A 14,741-nucleotide genomic window follows, 5' to 3' on the forward strand; every position below is an offset into this window, starting at 1 on the left:
GCTATGAAAGCATGGAGATCAACCACTAGACCACCGGGGAACTCCCTGGAGAGCTGTTGTTTCTTTCTTCGGCTTTTTGGGGTTTGTTTGTTTGGCTGTGCCATGCAGCATGTGGGATCTTAGTTCCCCGACCAGGGATTGAACCCCCACGGCCCCTGGATTGGAAGTGCAGAGTCTCAACCACTGGACTACCAGGGAAGTACTGAGGAGAGTCTTTAATATTATACAGATGATATAGTATCCTTTGTAATTTAAAGGGTGTGACAAAGTGATGAATATATTTTCAAATAACTAAAAGAAATTTAAGAAAATAAATAAAACACTTTAAAACCAAATCTGTAATATTTCATGAAAGGCAAAGCTGTGCAGAGTTGCTTATTAGGATTCCAAATTCAGCATCTAATGGAGCCGATTTCCATAGCTGTAAAGAGAGTTCCCATAGCTGGTCTGCAACGTCCTTTAGAAAAGACTTCCTGTCCAAGTAATAGCCATTGTTGGAACAAGCAGGTGTTTCCTCTCTCTTCCCATCCCCAGAACAATACTCTAAAGTTTCTTAATCAGTCACACACAAAGGTGTCCTGGGATCAAGGAGCAGAGAACTAGGAAGAAGTTTTTGCTCTCTGAATAACATGGAACATTTTTTTTTAAAACTGATGTTTTCTCAAAACTGCCTTTGGGTCTTCCTGCTTTATTTTACACACTCCTTTCTGGAGAACTTATTGACATGGCTCCCCTAGTTTCAGCTAAAATGGTTTTTGGGAATATGGATCAATCTACTAAAGGCAGTGGACTCCTCCATACTTCAGCAGGGGCTCTCCAGTTTACTCTTTTTCTCAGGGGTTCCTATACTAAGGAACAGATTCTAAGGGAAATGTAACTCAACACTGTGGACAAGCCCCACCTGGCCCTCTACAAGGCAAGTACTACCTTGAGCTGGGCCACCGGAGTGCTCACCTATACCGAACAGAAGGACTGCATCCTCCCAACAGCTCCATTTATGAATAAAGTAGGAATCAGGAAGATCCCCTGGAGGAGGACCCATAACACTTCAAAAAGCAATCTTTCATGCTAGAATGCAGGAAAAATACATAAGGTACACAGATCAAAGGTGCCTAATAAAAACCTAGATGTTGTTACGTCCCTGGTGGTCCAGTGGCTAAGACTCCATGATCCCAATACAGGGGGGCCGGGTTTGAGCTCTGGTCAGGGAACTAGATCCCACATGCAGCAACTAAAGATCCTGAGTGTCACAAAAGACCCGGTGCAACCAAATAAACATTAAAAAAAAAAAAAATTAAAGACACCTAGATGTTGATTTCCTAACCCCATCCAAATTTGGCAGAAGTTATTCTTCTCACCAAAGGTGAAGAGATCAAACTTAGTTTGGAGTTGCTGTTGTTTTTATTGTATAAAAGGAGGTAAACAGAGAGCTGGGGTACAAAGTGACTGGATGGGGCACTACTTATACCATCAGAGGAGGTGATGTTTGAGCTGACGTAAGGAAAATGAGAAAGAGTGAGTCACATCAAGATCTGAGAAGAGTATTCTCAGGGAAAAGGAACATCAAGGGCAAAAACCTGAGACAGGAAGAAGCCTGCTGTGTTTAACCAACAGAAGGACACCTACTGTAGCCCTGGAGAATCAGGTCAGGTGAAAGGGCCTACCAAATCATCACTGATGTAATGATTTCCTTAAAATCTGGAAAGCCTGAGACACCCTTTTGCAACTAGGTCCACTGCAAATACATATCATCAATCTAGTAAAGAACAAAAAAAGACCTTTTAATGATGCTCTTCCTTTTCCATCTGGTCTAAACTCTGCAGCAACCAAAGGGCTGTTTATATTATCCAATGTTTTCACATGTGAGCCCACACCACATGCTCACATGCTTAAAATGTCTTCCTCCACCCTCCCCTGTCCTTCACATGTGTTCACTCACCAGTCCAGCTTGGCCAAACAGCAGCTGCACGGCAGTCTTGCAGGCACCCCTCCACATGGATGGGCACACCTGGTTCAGGACTTCAGTCACAGGAAAGTCGTCCCTGGGCGTGATTCCATTATAGCAGCCTGCCTCCTTGATCAGCTGTAACATCGTGTGCTACAGATTGATAAAAAGAGAGTTCACACCTCAAAATAAAGCCATACAAGGTTCCAAAATTTACAGAAATGCATTTATAGGTACAAAATAGCCCTCAAGAGAAGAGAATTTTATGTTCTCCCAAGTCATTTCATTATGATTTCTTAAGTAATTCTCATCAATTACCTTCAAAGATTTTCTCAAACCTGTGACTGGCTAGATACGGATACACGTGCATTAATACACATGTGATTTCTATTCTGGAGAAGGCAATGGCAACCCACTCCAGTACTCTTGCCTGGAAAATCCCATGGATGGAGGAGCCTGGTAGGCTGCAGTCCATGGGGTCGCTAGGAGTCGGACACGACTGAGCGACTTCACTTTCATGCATTGGAGAAGGAAATGGCAACCCACTCCAGTATTCCTGCCTGGAGAATCCCAAGGACAGGGCAGCCTGGTGGGCTGCCATCTATGGGGTTGCACAGAGTCAGACACGACTGAGCGATTTCACCTTCATGCATTGGAGAAGGAAATGGCAACCCACTCCAGTATTCTTGCCTGGAAAATCCCAAGGACAGGGCAGCCTGGTGGGCTGCCGTCTATGGGGTCGCACAGAGTCAGACACGACTGAAGCGACTTAGCAGCAGCAGCAGCAGTGATTTCTATTCTAGCACAAAACACAGCATTATTTAGCAACCTACTGATGCAAATCGGCTAAGGAGTTTTGAAGTTCTGAATCCCTCTGAACAAGGAAACAAAATCATCTGATACAAGTAAATACCAGAAAACTTCATCCTTATTCTGGATGAACAAGTGATCAGCATAAGCTCCAATTCCAGTCTGCAACTTTCTAGCTGTGCGGCCTTGGGCTCCAGTTCCTCTATCTGTCAAGTGGGGGAAAGGGCTGTGTCCACCTCATGGGTGAGCATTAACTGAGATGATGCATGCGAAACATTTGACACATGCCTGGCACACAGGATGCTCCACAAATGGTCCTAATTACTTCAGTACTAGGGCAAGATTTCTCTTCTTACTTATTTCACTGAAACATTAACCATAAACAGCCTCCTACGTTGTGATAGTAACAGGACGAGGGGGCCTCAGCTAGAGGATTAAGGGATGTGACCCTTGGGAAGAGGACTTAACACAGAGAAAGACCTGAAGAATAAGTGTGGGGGTGAGACTGGGGCTGTGAGACAGCCAGGAAATGAGAGCCCGTCCCGAAAGCATAACCATAAACAGCATTTTTATAGTGTACTTTTAAAACCTTTTATTTGATACACTTTGAACAAAATCATAAATAAAATTAACTTGGCGAAAGTCTCTTTAAAAAAGTCACCCTAGGAGCATCTGGGCTGGAGAACACAGGGATGCGCTGGGACTGTGCTGCCTCGAGAGAACAGGGAGCCACCAAGCCCCTTCCCCAGGCCTTGCCCCAGGCGGATCTTCCATCTGGCTATTCCTGAGTTACATTTCTCTCATAACAAACCGGTGATCCGGAACTCTCCCAACAAGCTGGACTTCACAGCAACAGCGTACTCCGATCAAGATACCGTAAGGAGAGTACACCGTGGCAGATACAGCACATGCCTGAAGAAGTTCATTTATGGCCCTGTGACTATAAAGTAGTCACAGCCACTCTCTTAAATGCCAAGTTTCCTTGAGTCCCCTCCACATACTTCCTGGATTCCCCTGGCCTCTCTTCTGGCTCAGAGACCATCTGTCTGTGAGGACCCAGGCCCTGATCCCACTTCAGGGCTCTAGACCCATACATCCAATTGCCTGCTGGACGGCTCCACTTGGACATTTCAAAAGCACTCTTAAAATCATGTACAAAAATGCCTTTTTGACGACTATCGCCAAGCCTTAATAAGCAGCACCAAAACTGCTGTCCAAGCCAGAAACTTGGGTCTCATCTCCTTTCCCCTCCCTCTCATAGCCAGTTAATCATGGAGTCCTGCTTATTACAACCTCTAGGTTGCTCCTGAATCCTTCCACTTGCCTCCCATTATCACCAGATGGGGCCATGGCCGAAAGCCTTCAGTGCTGCTCTCCTTCCAGCCAAAAGTCTGTCTTGAAGCCAGGGGGATCTTTCAGAAATGCCAACCTAATCACGTGACCTGCCATGGTGGGGCACTGGCCTCGAACTGGGGGCTTTGCATCTCCCTGGGCTGCTTCTCAGCCTCAGTCAGTGCCATGTCTCCCCTTGTTCTAGACTCTCAGGTCTGACTACACATTAGAATCACCTGGACAACCTTTACAAACTAGGAGAGCCGAGTCCTCATTTCAGGACAATTAAATCCAAATCCTACTAGGGACTATAGTTGACAGTCAGAGGACACCCCCTTCAGCTCTAAGGAAGACCTGCAGCTCTCAGGACGGGCTCTCACTTTCTGGCTATCTCACAGCGCCAGCCTCACCCCCACACTTATTCTTCAGGTCTTTCTCTGCTTTAAGTCCTCTCCTCAAGGGTCACATCCCTTAATCCTCTAGCTGAGGCCCCCTCGTCCTGTGTTACTATCACAACCTAGGGGGCTGTCAAACCTCCTAGCCTGCTACTAACGGTTGCTCAATAAAGACCCATCAAATGGGGGGAAAAAGTCACTCTAGTCTGCTTTTAGACAACAGTTTACTGAGGAAGGTCAGTGTCTCCTGTCTTCACTTCAGTTTTGCCTTTTAATCCAGATTCTTTAGAAGCCGTCAGGTGTCCTTAAGAACTCTATTTTCAAGTTCACACCCAGGTTGGAGGAACCCCATGGAAAGTTACCGTCTTGAGTTTCAGGTTGTCAGCAGCCGACTCGTTGAAGGAGACCCCCTTCAGGAAGCTGGATCCTATCTGCACAGGCATAGTGGGAAGCTCACACTGCATGGGCTGCGGTGGGGTCTGCCTCCGCCCCGTCTGCTGTGCCTCTGCCTCGCTGCAGCAGCCCTGGGAAAGTGTTGGAGAGGACAGGAGAGGTGACCCACAGCTCAGTTCTCAAGACAGCTGGCTCATGTGGATGGCGTGACTGCCACGCCACAGCTCACAGGAGCCACCAGACAGAACAACGTACCTGCAAACTGGCTTCTATTGCCTTTGGATTCAGGTGGAAACCAGCTTTCATTGCGTATTCACAGTGACCTAAGCTTTCCAGAGCTATTTTATATGCCTGCAAAGAAATTGTTTTCAAGAATCAAGATTACATAGTAGATTCTAAACTGACAAGGTCCAATGCAAATAGAAATTTTAAATTTCTATAGTTATTAAAAGACACGAGGCCAACTACTATCCTATTACTCTTTCCAATCGGTTCAACATCAAAACTTTAACTCTTCCCCTTGTTTTCATTCCTCAGATATTAATGTGCTAGTTTTGAAAAACATACTTGCAGAGCACTGTCAATTTTTATGTTCAGTTCTTTCAGCTGGTGCTCGGGAATTGCTGCACTTTGAGAACAGAAGAGCTGCTGAACTTCAATTCCTGCCAGGCGGCCATCACAGCCTCTTTCTCTCAGTCTAGATGTTGCCTGCAACAGAAGTAGTGACTGGTAGGTAAAAGAGGATGTTACAGATACTAGCAAAATTAAAAAAACAAGAAACAACTAAAATAAAGCACGAAACTATCTAAGCATTAGCCATTCTGGATTACCTCTATTATGAAGACAGCAGCCAGAAATTCTGAAAGACTAAACCAAGCACTGATGAGAAAACAAGCCTGACATAGCACAATCTTATTTAAGAAACCCCCTAGGAATTCCCTGGTGGTCCAGTGGCAAGGATTGGACACTGTCACTGCTGAGGGCCTGGGTTCAATCCCTGGTCTGGTAACTAAGATCCCACAAGCCTCATAGCACAGTAAAAAAAAAAAAAACTCTGCAAAAAAGACTTACCTACCTGTTATTTATATACATATATATAAATATACATACACATATATATATTTAAAAATCACATCTTAAGTTTCTGTGCTTTAAAAAGACAGATACCCCTAGTATATTGGCCCTTGAAGTTTCCAAAATTAAAAAATATATTTTGAGTGGTCCTATACACCAAAGTAAAAAAACCTCACCAATAGGAAAAAAAACTACATTGTAATATTAAAAGAAAAACAGAACTTTTGAAATCCTCACAGAAAAATGAAATACTTATTGTTTAGTCATTAAATACATGTTTATGAAGAGTACCCTGAACTTCCCAGGTGGCTCAGTGGTAAAGAATCTGCCTATCAAGCAGGAGACACAGGTGCAGTCCCTGGGTTGGGAAGATCCCCTAGAGAAGGAAATGCCAATCCACTCCAGTATTCTTGACTGGGAAATTCCATGGACAGACAAGCCTGGTGGGCTACAGTCATGGAGTCACAAAGGGTTGGACATGACTTAGCAACTAAACAACAACAATGAATACATAAGACAGAAAAACAAGAAGACATAAGGACATAAAACAGAAAGACAGGAAGACTAATCTGTGTCTTGTGATGAAATGCTTGTTATCTATACATATGGATCAGGACTAGAGAAAATAGAAAAATATATATTTGATTTATTAGATGGAAGGAAGGATTCAGGATGAATTGTCTTTCAATTTTTTCAACATCTATTTTTATTGCAATAATACTTGTACAACAAATAACATTTTTTAACAGTTAATTTTTGTTCTTCTAAGTTAATGGAGTTATAATATTTACCAACACTGCAAGACTAAAAGAAATTAAGCAGCTATAATGTCATATATTTCCAAAGCTTCACAAATTCTATATGAAGACCAATCACTCCCTGAACCCTAATAGTCTCACAGTTTAAAACCATTTCATTCTCTTTCTAGAACTCTTCATTTAGTCAAAATATGTAGCTCACAAGGTATTATGTTAGAGGAGTCACTGCATAGACAGTGGAGCAGCAAACCTGGTCCCTATAATCTTGGAGCTGACAGCTCCATGGGTTGAAAAGGCAAGCAAATAAAACATTTAAAAAATATAAAATGGAAAAACACATCCCAAGGGAAATAAAGAACTGTGACAAGGAGCACCCAAGAAACTGAGAAATCATCATTTAGGCTGCATTTAAAGAGGAGGCAGTCAACAGAAGTGCAGGGTCGGGGAGTGGGGCGGACAAGCAGAGATGTAGGTGCAGGAACTAGACACCAGGAAGAAGGGACAGTGGCCAGAGGAGGCTGGTGGGGAGGCAGGAGCCAGACTATGTGGGACTAGGCAGGTCATGGGACAGGTCTACCCCTTACCCTAAGGAAAGAGAGAGAGATGAGGGACAGCAAGACAGGAAAGGGAGAATCAGGCCCAGCCTCTGAAGATGTCAGGGGAGAGTAATGATCCCCTGAGATAAGTCAGTGACGGTGGACACAGAATGAAGGGACAGGTCTACAATAGTATTTTGGAGGCAGGGTCTGCGGGGCTTTCGTATGGACTGGATGCCGTTGTGACAGAAAAACTGGAGGATAAATGTCAGGTTTCTTGCACAAGGGACCCAGTGTGAGAGGGCACTACTTGTTAGCACAGGGGCAATTTGAAGAGGGACAGGTGTATGTGGGAAGGCCAAGGGCTGAGCCATCTAAAGGCCTGAGGAGGACAGCCGCTGAACACGGGGGCCTGAGACCACAAGGGAAGGGAACTGGGCACACACATTCATGGCCCCAGCACATAAGAGGTTTTTAAAGTTCCAAGACTAGATGGAGACCCCTCAGGGAAAAGGACATGTAGAACTGAGCCTTGAGGAACTCACATTCATAAGTTATGCTGAAGAGAAGATAGCAAAGTGGCTGGAGAGGCTAGCCTAGGAGGTAAGAGGGTAACTAAGAGCACTTGGTTCTTCATAAGGAGAGAGGATTTTCATAAGGAGAGAGGATTTCCAGGGCCCAAGTCACTGTGAGCTGCTAAATGGAGTCAATGGGATCCTTGAATTTCCGCCAATGTTTCTGGCAACACGGAAGGCACCAGTGACCTTGACAAGACAAGGCATGTTCTGGTGGAGGAGTGGAAGCCAGATTTTAGTGAGCTGAATGATGCCCTTTATATATAAATTTTCATATTGTGCAAAACAATACACATATGGATACACACATATAGAATAAAAATATAAAAATATGCATAGGAGTCACACACTTCAAAATCAAAAGAGGTTATCTCTAGAGAGAAAGGAATATGAATAAGACAGTGGAGATGTATAAAAGGAATTCAACTGCATTTGTAACATTATTTTTCTGTTAACAATAAAAGGTATGAAGCAAATGCGGCAAAAAGTGAAGATTCATTGGACAAAGCTAAAAGGAAGATGGTTATGTATGTGACATTTCCTATATGCTTCAAATATCTGATAATAGTAATTTTTTTAGGGTGAATCAAAGATGAGGCAAACAATTCTTCCAAGAAGCTGGCTATGAAAAGAGCAGAGAAACAGGGCAGAGCAGGGAGGATCTTTATTTGTAAGCCTATTTGTGTACTGGTGGGAACAAGCTGAGGAGGTGGGAGACAAAACACAGGGTCCCACCACAGAGGCCCTGAGGGTGGGGGCAGGGTGGAGAGAGGCAGACGCTAGACAGGAGGAGAGGGTGCCTCCTCTGCTGGAAAGAAGAGGAAGGAACAGAGAGGATCTGAATGGGAGAGGTGTGTCATCTGGTGGAAATGGAGAAGAGGGGCTGCTGCTAGGTAGAGTCTGTTTTCTCAGTGTGTGGGGGGCAGGGTCACTGGTTGGAAACAAAGTAAGGAAGGCAGAAAGCCAGGGCAGACAGAAGTGGGTGAAGGAAAAGGTCAAGGCCAGGAGGTCTGAGGAGCACCAGAAGGCTGCTGACTTGGGCTGGGCTCTCAGCATGAATGATACCCACAGGTTGGGTAGAGACCTAGAGTCAGGTACAGAGGGTGTTAAGTGTGAGCAGCGTGATCAGGAGACTGCAGCCGGGAGGGCATGGAGGGTTGTAAGACGAGAAGATAAAGGTGTGGACCCCACTGCCCGGCTACTTGCAATGAAGTCAGCAGCTCCCATTCCTGCACTCGACCCCCAGTTAGCACTGCATGGTTACTCCGATAAACACCAAGAAAGCAGAGAAGAACCTTTACAATGAAAGAGACCAACACAGGGAAAAGAAAGTGAGAAGAAATAACAACGCAACGGAACATCATAAAACTGAACTAAGAAAACAACAGAACATATAATGTTAAAATGTGGAAAGATGTTTACAAATTTGATTACAAGAGATTTCTAAAACAAAATGAAATAGTTTGCCAATTTAATTGAGGTTATGAGTCAAACTAAATATTGTAATATAAATTCTCTTTTACTCTGTGAAATGGAACAGTAAATTCTAGTTAAAGTGTTGACTTGCAAGGCTTTCCTTCTAGCCTTGGAAACAAAGGAGTATTAAAATACCAACAAGAAGAGTGTCACTGCTGACTACATCCCCACCTAGCTACCTAGCTGAGTGCTTACTCCACTTACCTACCCTCCAGCCTCTTTCCCTGGTCCCTCTTCCTGGAAACTTTGCTGCACTTCTTGTCAAAGACCTCTCCTCAACCCCGTTTTTGTAAAGCCCTTTCTCCTAAGAGGCTGTGAGTAGAGGCTGTCTTCCCAGTACCTGGTGCATGGCTGGCGTGAAGTGGGCATTTACAAAGACATTCACTGTTAAATGTATCAACAATCTAATGATAGCAGTTGAAAACTCACACTTGTAAATAAAAAGGCTCTTTTAAGAACCAACAGGCAAAGGCCCTCTGGAGCCTCTCCTACGTGAACAAAGGGCACTGATCTCCCCAGAGTCAGGGTTACCTCAGCAGCCCCTCGCCAGGATCGCACAGCTTCTTCCAGTTCCGATGTGTGGCCCATGCCAGATAAGCCTCCGCCACCGCTGCTGTTCTTTTTTTCTGGCACAACAACTTCAGCAAAGCAAGAGTGAGCCACGGGCTGTACTTTCTGTAACGCCTGGGTCAAAAACTGGAAATGGACCTGCACCACTGTCAAGAAGCATCGTCCCAACACCTGTGAAGACAAGAGAGTCAGGGACTTTCAGGTTGTGGGGTGCTATTGCATTACTGCAATAAACTCTCAACTGTCAATTTGAGTAGAGGTAACAATTAACCGGAATTCTGAAATCACATGGAAGTTACAAAGTCACCATGCTTTAGAAGGATCTGCCTTTGTTCTCACATTTGGACCTGGGTGGCCCAGTGCCTAGAAGTCAAAACATTATAACCAAATTGCCAGCCTCAAGGTTTGAATGGACCTCCCCACTTCCCACCTAGCCTCCCTCACTCCTGTCCTCCACTCTCCTCATCTGGACTCTTGCTCATACCAACCCTGATTTTCTGTGAGCTCCAGCGGAATCACAGCGAACCACAATTCCAACTCTGTCCACACAGTATTCAGAGGGCAGAAGAAAGGCCTGATGATTAGAAATCTCAAAGGTCAGTTTGACTATAAGAACATATTCCATTGGAAATGGAATCCAAAGATACAGGTTATTTTAGTAACAGTGTTATTAACATAGTAATTACATAGTTATTAACATAGTTGTATGTCATATTTTCAGTCTTATGAAACAAAGCTGACATACCTGTCTTCTCAGAGTTAACAAAACATACTGGTACATCCATGTGTCAGATCAGGAGAAAACCACTTGCCTAATACATATTAGTATACCTGACTGATTGATACAATAGTCCATTAAAGCAGAAAATTCACTTTTAAAACTACGAAATACATACTGCTATGTTAATGTATACTATTAATAAATAATTATAAAAATATGTGTACTAAAAACAGACAACATACCACCAAAAAAAGATACAAACGCGCCTTTATCTGCCAACCTCCAGCACCGGCAAGGGCCGTTCTCTGACACTGTTTGCTGTTCTCTGTTTGCTTTCTTGGGTTAACTCCAGCTACAAGGTATTTTCTACAATTTCCTATTTCTTTTTTCTTTAAAGAAGAGTAAGAACTTGCTACTTGCAAAGCAACTTGAACAGATACTTTCTAGATTACTGACATTTCCCCTAATCTTTTACAGTTGTTTTATCCATACCAAATTTGACAATAACAACAAAACTTCACTGTAATTTTTTACATGCCCCGTAACATTCAAAAAAAAAAAAAAAAAATATATATATATATATATATTTTTTTTTTTGGCCATGCCATGTGGCATGTGGGATCTTAAGTTTCCCAACCAGGGACTGAACCTATGACCCCTGCATTGGAAGCACAGAGTCTTAAACCACAAGGCTGCCAGGAAAGTCCCTAAAAACATTTTTAATGGAAAGTATTTCATATTTCATTTGCCTATAGCGTGGTTTACTAACAAAAAATTACTTGCTAAGTTTGTAATTTATCCAACTGGAGGACAGCAAAGAGGGACCAGCATTCAGTGCACTGCCTTGGGGACATGGTGAAGGTTTCCACTGCCTTTTACCAGGACCTAAAATTCAACCCCAGTGCCCACACTTTGGCCTGGTATTGTCCTGTGAAGCAGGCAGAAATAAGACCCCACCTTGGACCTCTCGCCTCCCAGCACACATTTCAGATGCTGCCCTTTTCTACTCGCACTAGACAGAGTTCTTCCTCCTGGAGAAAGAGTCAGGCAAGTTCCCAGTGGTGACACTTGTTCCCTCTGAATTATTTTCCCCTGTGGAAATCACCAGGACAAAACTAAAACAAACACAGAAATCTCACATCATAGCATCCTCCCTCTACAGGGAACAATCAGAAAAACAGGCTGAATTCCCACCCAAACCCCCTGGGTTTCCACTTACTCCCTCAAAGCTCTTCCCCATCAGAGATGGGCAGAGTGAGCCACACAGAGTAAACAGACCTAGCAACCTGGAACTTGTGACACAAACAGAAAAGACAGGACTTAATTAGCACTGTACACAGTATCAGCCAGCTTGAACACTCAGCATGCACCTCACTTGCGCTAAAGAGTTCACATGGATTCTCTCATTCAACCCTAGGAACAACCATGTGAGGTCACTCCCATTTCACAAACAGTAAGACTAAGGCACAGAAAGGTTATGAAACTTTGTCAAGAGGACACAAACTGAATTTGGCAGAGGGCTCACTTGACTCAAGTGTCTGTGTCCTTAGCCAGCGTGCACCTTGCCCTCAACAAGATCTACACGCCTGGAGACAGTTGTGTGCTGGCAACATTGAAACCAGGCACATGACAGAAGCTCAGGCCAGAATGACATGGTGTTCTGAAGCTCCACACAGAGTAAACGCGGGAGGAGGACTGAAGCTGAGTCCTCAGGCACACAAGCTCTTCCTCCTTCTTCCTTGACCTCTTGGCAGGCTGTGGCTGAGGGAGGAGGTGGGAGAAGTGACATGCCATGCGCCATCTGCTCGGGGCTCACATTCTTTCAGCTTCTGACAGATACAACTGAGTCATTCATTCTTTCAACAAATGTGTAACATGTGAGTGTGTTGGATGTACAAAGCACAAAAAAAGCTAGAGGATACTACAAGAAATACAGTGAACAAGTCACTGTCCTTCTGAGGGTTACCTTCTAACAGTGGGGGACAATAAGTAGATGTGCAAAGTCAGGGGCTACTGGAGAAGGAACACTGAGGGCCGAGGTGGGAAGGAAAAGGCTCTCTGAGGACAAGAGCACGGGAATAATGGGAGTACCCCGTCCGTCCCTTCCGAAGGGAAGTTCTAGGAACAGCCTCTGAAGGCCTGATGCAGGGTCCTGGGCCCGGAAGAGGACACTCTGATAATGCTGCTGATGTCAGGCTGGGGGTTGGGGAGGGTCCTCTTGCTGTTGAGGGCAGAATGGTGGAAAGAGGATGCCGCTGCTGCAGGAATAAATGGAGAGAGATGGTGGTCAGTTTTAGAAGGGGGATATTCGGAATGTTGCCACCACCACTTCTCACATGCTTGACCTTGGATGAGACGTCTAACTTAAATTTCTTCCTTATGTATAAGAAGTGGCAAAAACAAGACCTCAGTATCTCCCTCCCCCTACTCATGAGGTATGGAGCACAAATTATGGCTGTAGTAAAATATCTGTGTTGTAAACAATTCACTAAAAAGCCAATGAAAATGATGGTTACCCTGAACCTTGGAAAAGTTATCTAAAGGATATCTATTCCACAAGTGCACATAAGTAACAGAAGTATAAATACCACGTTCTCTGGAGAGAGGACTGAGCTCAACCTCCAGCTTGCCTCTGCCCACCTTTTCTCTACAATATCTCCTGTCTTAGCCCAGTTTCCTTCCTGCCACAGGCTCCATCCTCCCCAACCCAGGGATGTGCCAGTCCTCGGGGTCTTCCTGAGAAACTGGAAAGCAATAGAGACTCTAAAGTTATGAATCTGAAAGCATGTGACTCAAGGGCCTAGACAGTTACTTTCTCTTTAATTTTATTTTTAAAGTTGCATCTATTTACTTATATATTGGCAGAGAAGCATGTGGAAATTTAGTTTTCCGACCAGGAACTGAACCCACGGCCCCTGCATTGGAAGTGTGGAGTCTTAACCACCAGACCAGGGGGGTCTCAACTTTCTCTTCCACAGGGAGACCATTTCCTGGATTATGGGATCCCATGAAGATGCAGAACAGATGTAGCACTCTGAAGGACAAATGAGTGGTCAGTGAGATTAAAATGTCACTGCAGCTACAGAATTCCACGTCAATCAAGAGCTACCATTTACTGAGTGTTTAACCCATACTAAGCACTTTACACGCAGTGAAGTGAGGCTGTGGGGTGAGAGCAATTCATCCATTTTACAGATAACAACACCCAGGCTTAGAGAAAGAACCTTGCTCCAATGTCAAGCAGGTAATGAGCGGTGCAGTAGAGATCTGACACTGAGTCTAACTCCAAAAACTGTTCTAACCATCAGGCTGTGCTATTTTCGTATGACAAGATCCAGGAGGTAGTCACAACAGTGGCTAAGGATATCACAAAGGGGAGGGGACCCCTGTGCAGGAACCCTGATGAATGAAGACTGAGAGGCATGGCTCAGTCTTCTCTGATAGTGGGAAAGGGACTGCAACAAATTAAACAAGTGCCTGTGGCACTTCAGGGTGGCATGAGTCTTGAAGTTCATGATTTGCAAAGCAGACAACAGCTAAGACTGGCTGCAAACAGCAACGATAAAATGGGAGAGGGCACATGGAGCTTGGGAAAAGGAGCAACTTCTCTTACCTCTTAAGGAATTTCAAGCCCCAAAGCATCTATGTGGGCCTTCAGCCCATCAGTCTCCTTCAAGAATTATGAAGAAAGCAATCAGACTTAATCTTACCCTTGGTGTCTGAATCAAAAAAAAAAATCCATTCATCTCAAGGCATCCCAACTGGATGGACTTTGGGGCAATATAAGGCTATTATCAGAGCTGCATTAAGAGAAACATCTTGGGGACTTCCCTGGCAGTCCAGTGGTTGGGACTCTGTACTTCTACTGAAGGAAGTGTGGGTTTGATCCCTGGTCGGGGAACTATGATGACACATGTTGTGCAGCAGCACAGCTTTAAAAAAAGAAGGGAAAAAAGAGACAGAGAGAGAAAGAAATATTTTGGTATGACTGAAATTCCTCATAAAAGCCCAACTCCTGAGTATAGACAATAAGTGACTTTGCCACTACTGCTTCCAAATATCCATGGCGCGTTCTGGATTGTAAACAGCCATTGAGCATCTACTGAAATAAAACCTTGTTTTCTGGGAATTGCTGATGGCGGAGGAAAAGGGTACA

At 44.3% G+C, this 14,741-nt stretch overlaps 1 protein-coding gene across 5 annotated transcripts in view; it reads right to left on the minus strand.

Annotated features, from left to right (window-relative positions):
* The window catches only part of GARRE1 (granule associated Rac and RHOG effector 1), an 83,633-nt gene that overhangs the window by 16,593 nt on the left and 52,299 nt on the right, over positions 1-14,741 (minus strand). For 4 of the 5 annotated variants that reach the window (XM_081517170.1, XM_081517171.1, XM_081517172.1 and 1 more), the window contains 5 exons: positions 9,826-10,035; positions 5,443-5,583; positions 5,131-5,226; positions 4,845-5,006; positions 1,940-2,098 (listed from right to left, as the gene is read on the minus strand). In XM_081517170.1, the coding sequence (XP_081373296.1) occupies positions 1,940-2,098; positions 4,845-5,006; positions 5,131-5,226; positions 5,443-5,583; positions 9,826-10,035 (768 nt within the window). Of the gene's footprint in view, positions 1-1,935; positions 2,099-4,844; positions 5,007-5,130; positions 5,227-5,442; positions 5,584-9,825; positions 10,036-14,741 lie in introns of all 5 variants that reach the window. The other variant, XM_081517174.1, reaches the window with a different exon arrangement.

The sequence above is a fragment of the Giraffa tippelskirchi genome, chromosome 7, assembly GCF_054371585.1.
Source record: "Giraffa tippelskirchi isolate mGirTip1 chromosome 7, T2T-mGirTip1v1.2.pri, whole genome shotgun sequence".
NCBI lineage: Eukaryota > Metazoa > Chordata > Mammalia > Artiodactyla > Giraffidae > Giraffa > Giraffa tippelskirchi.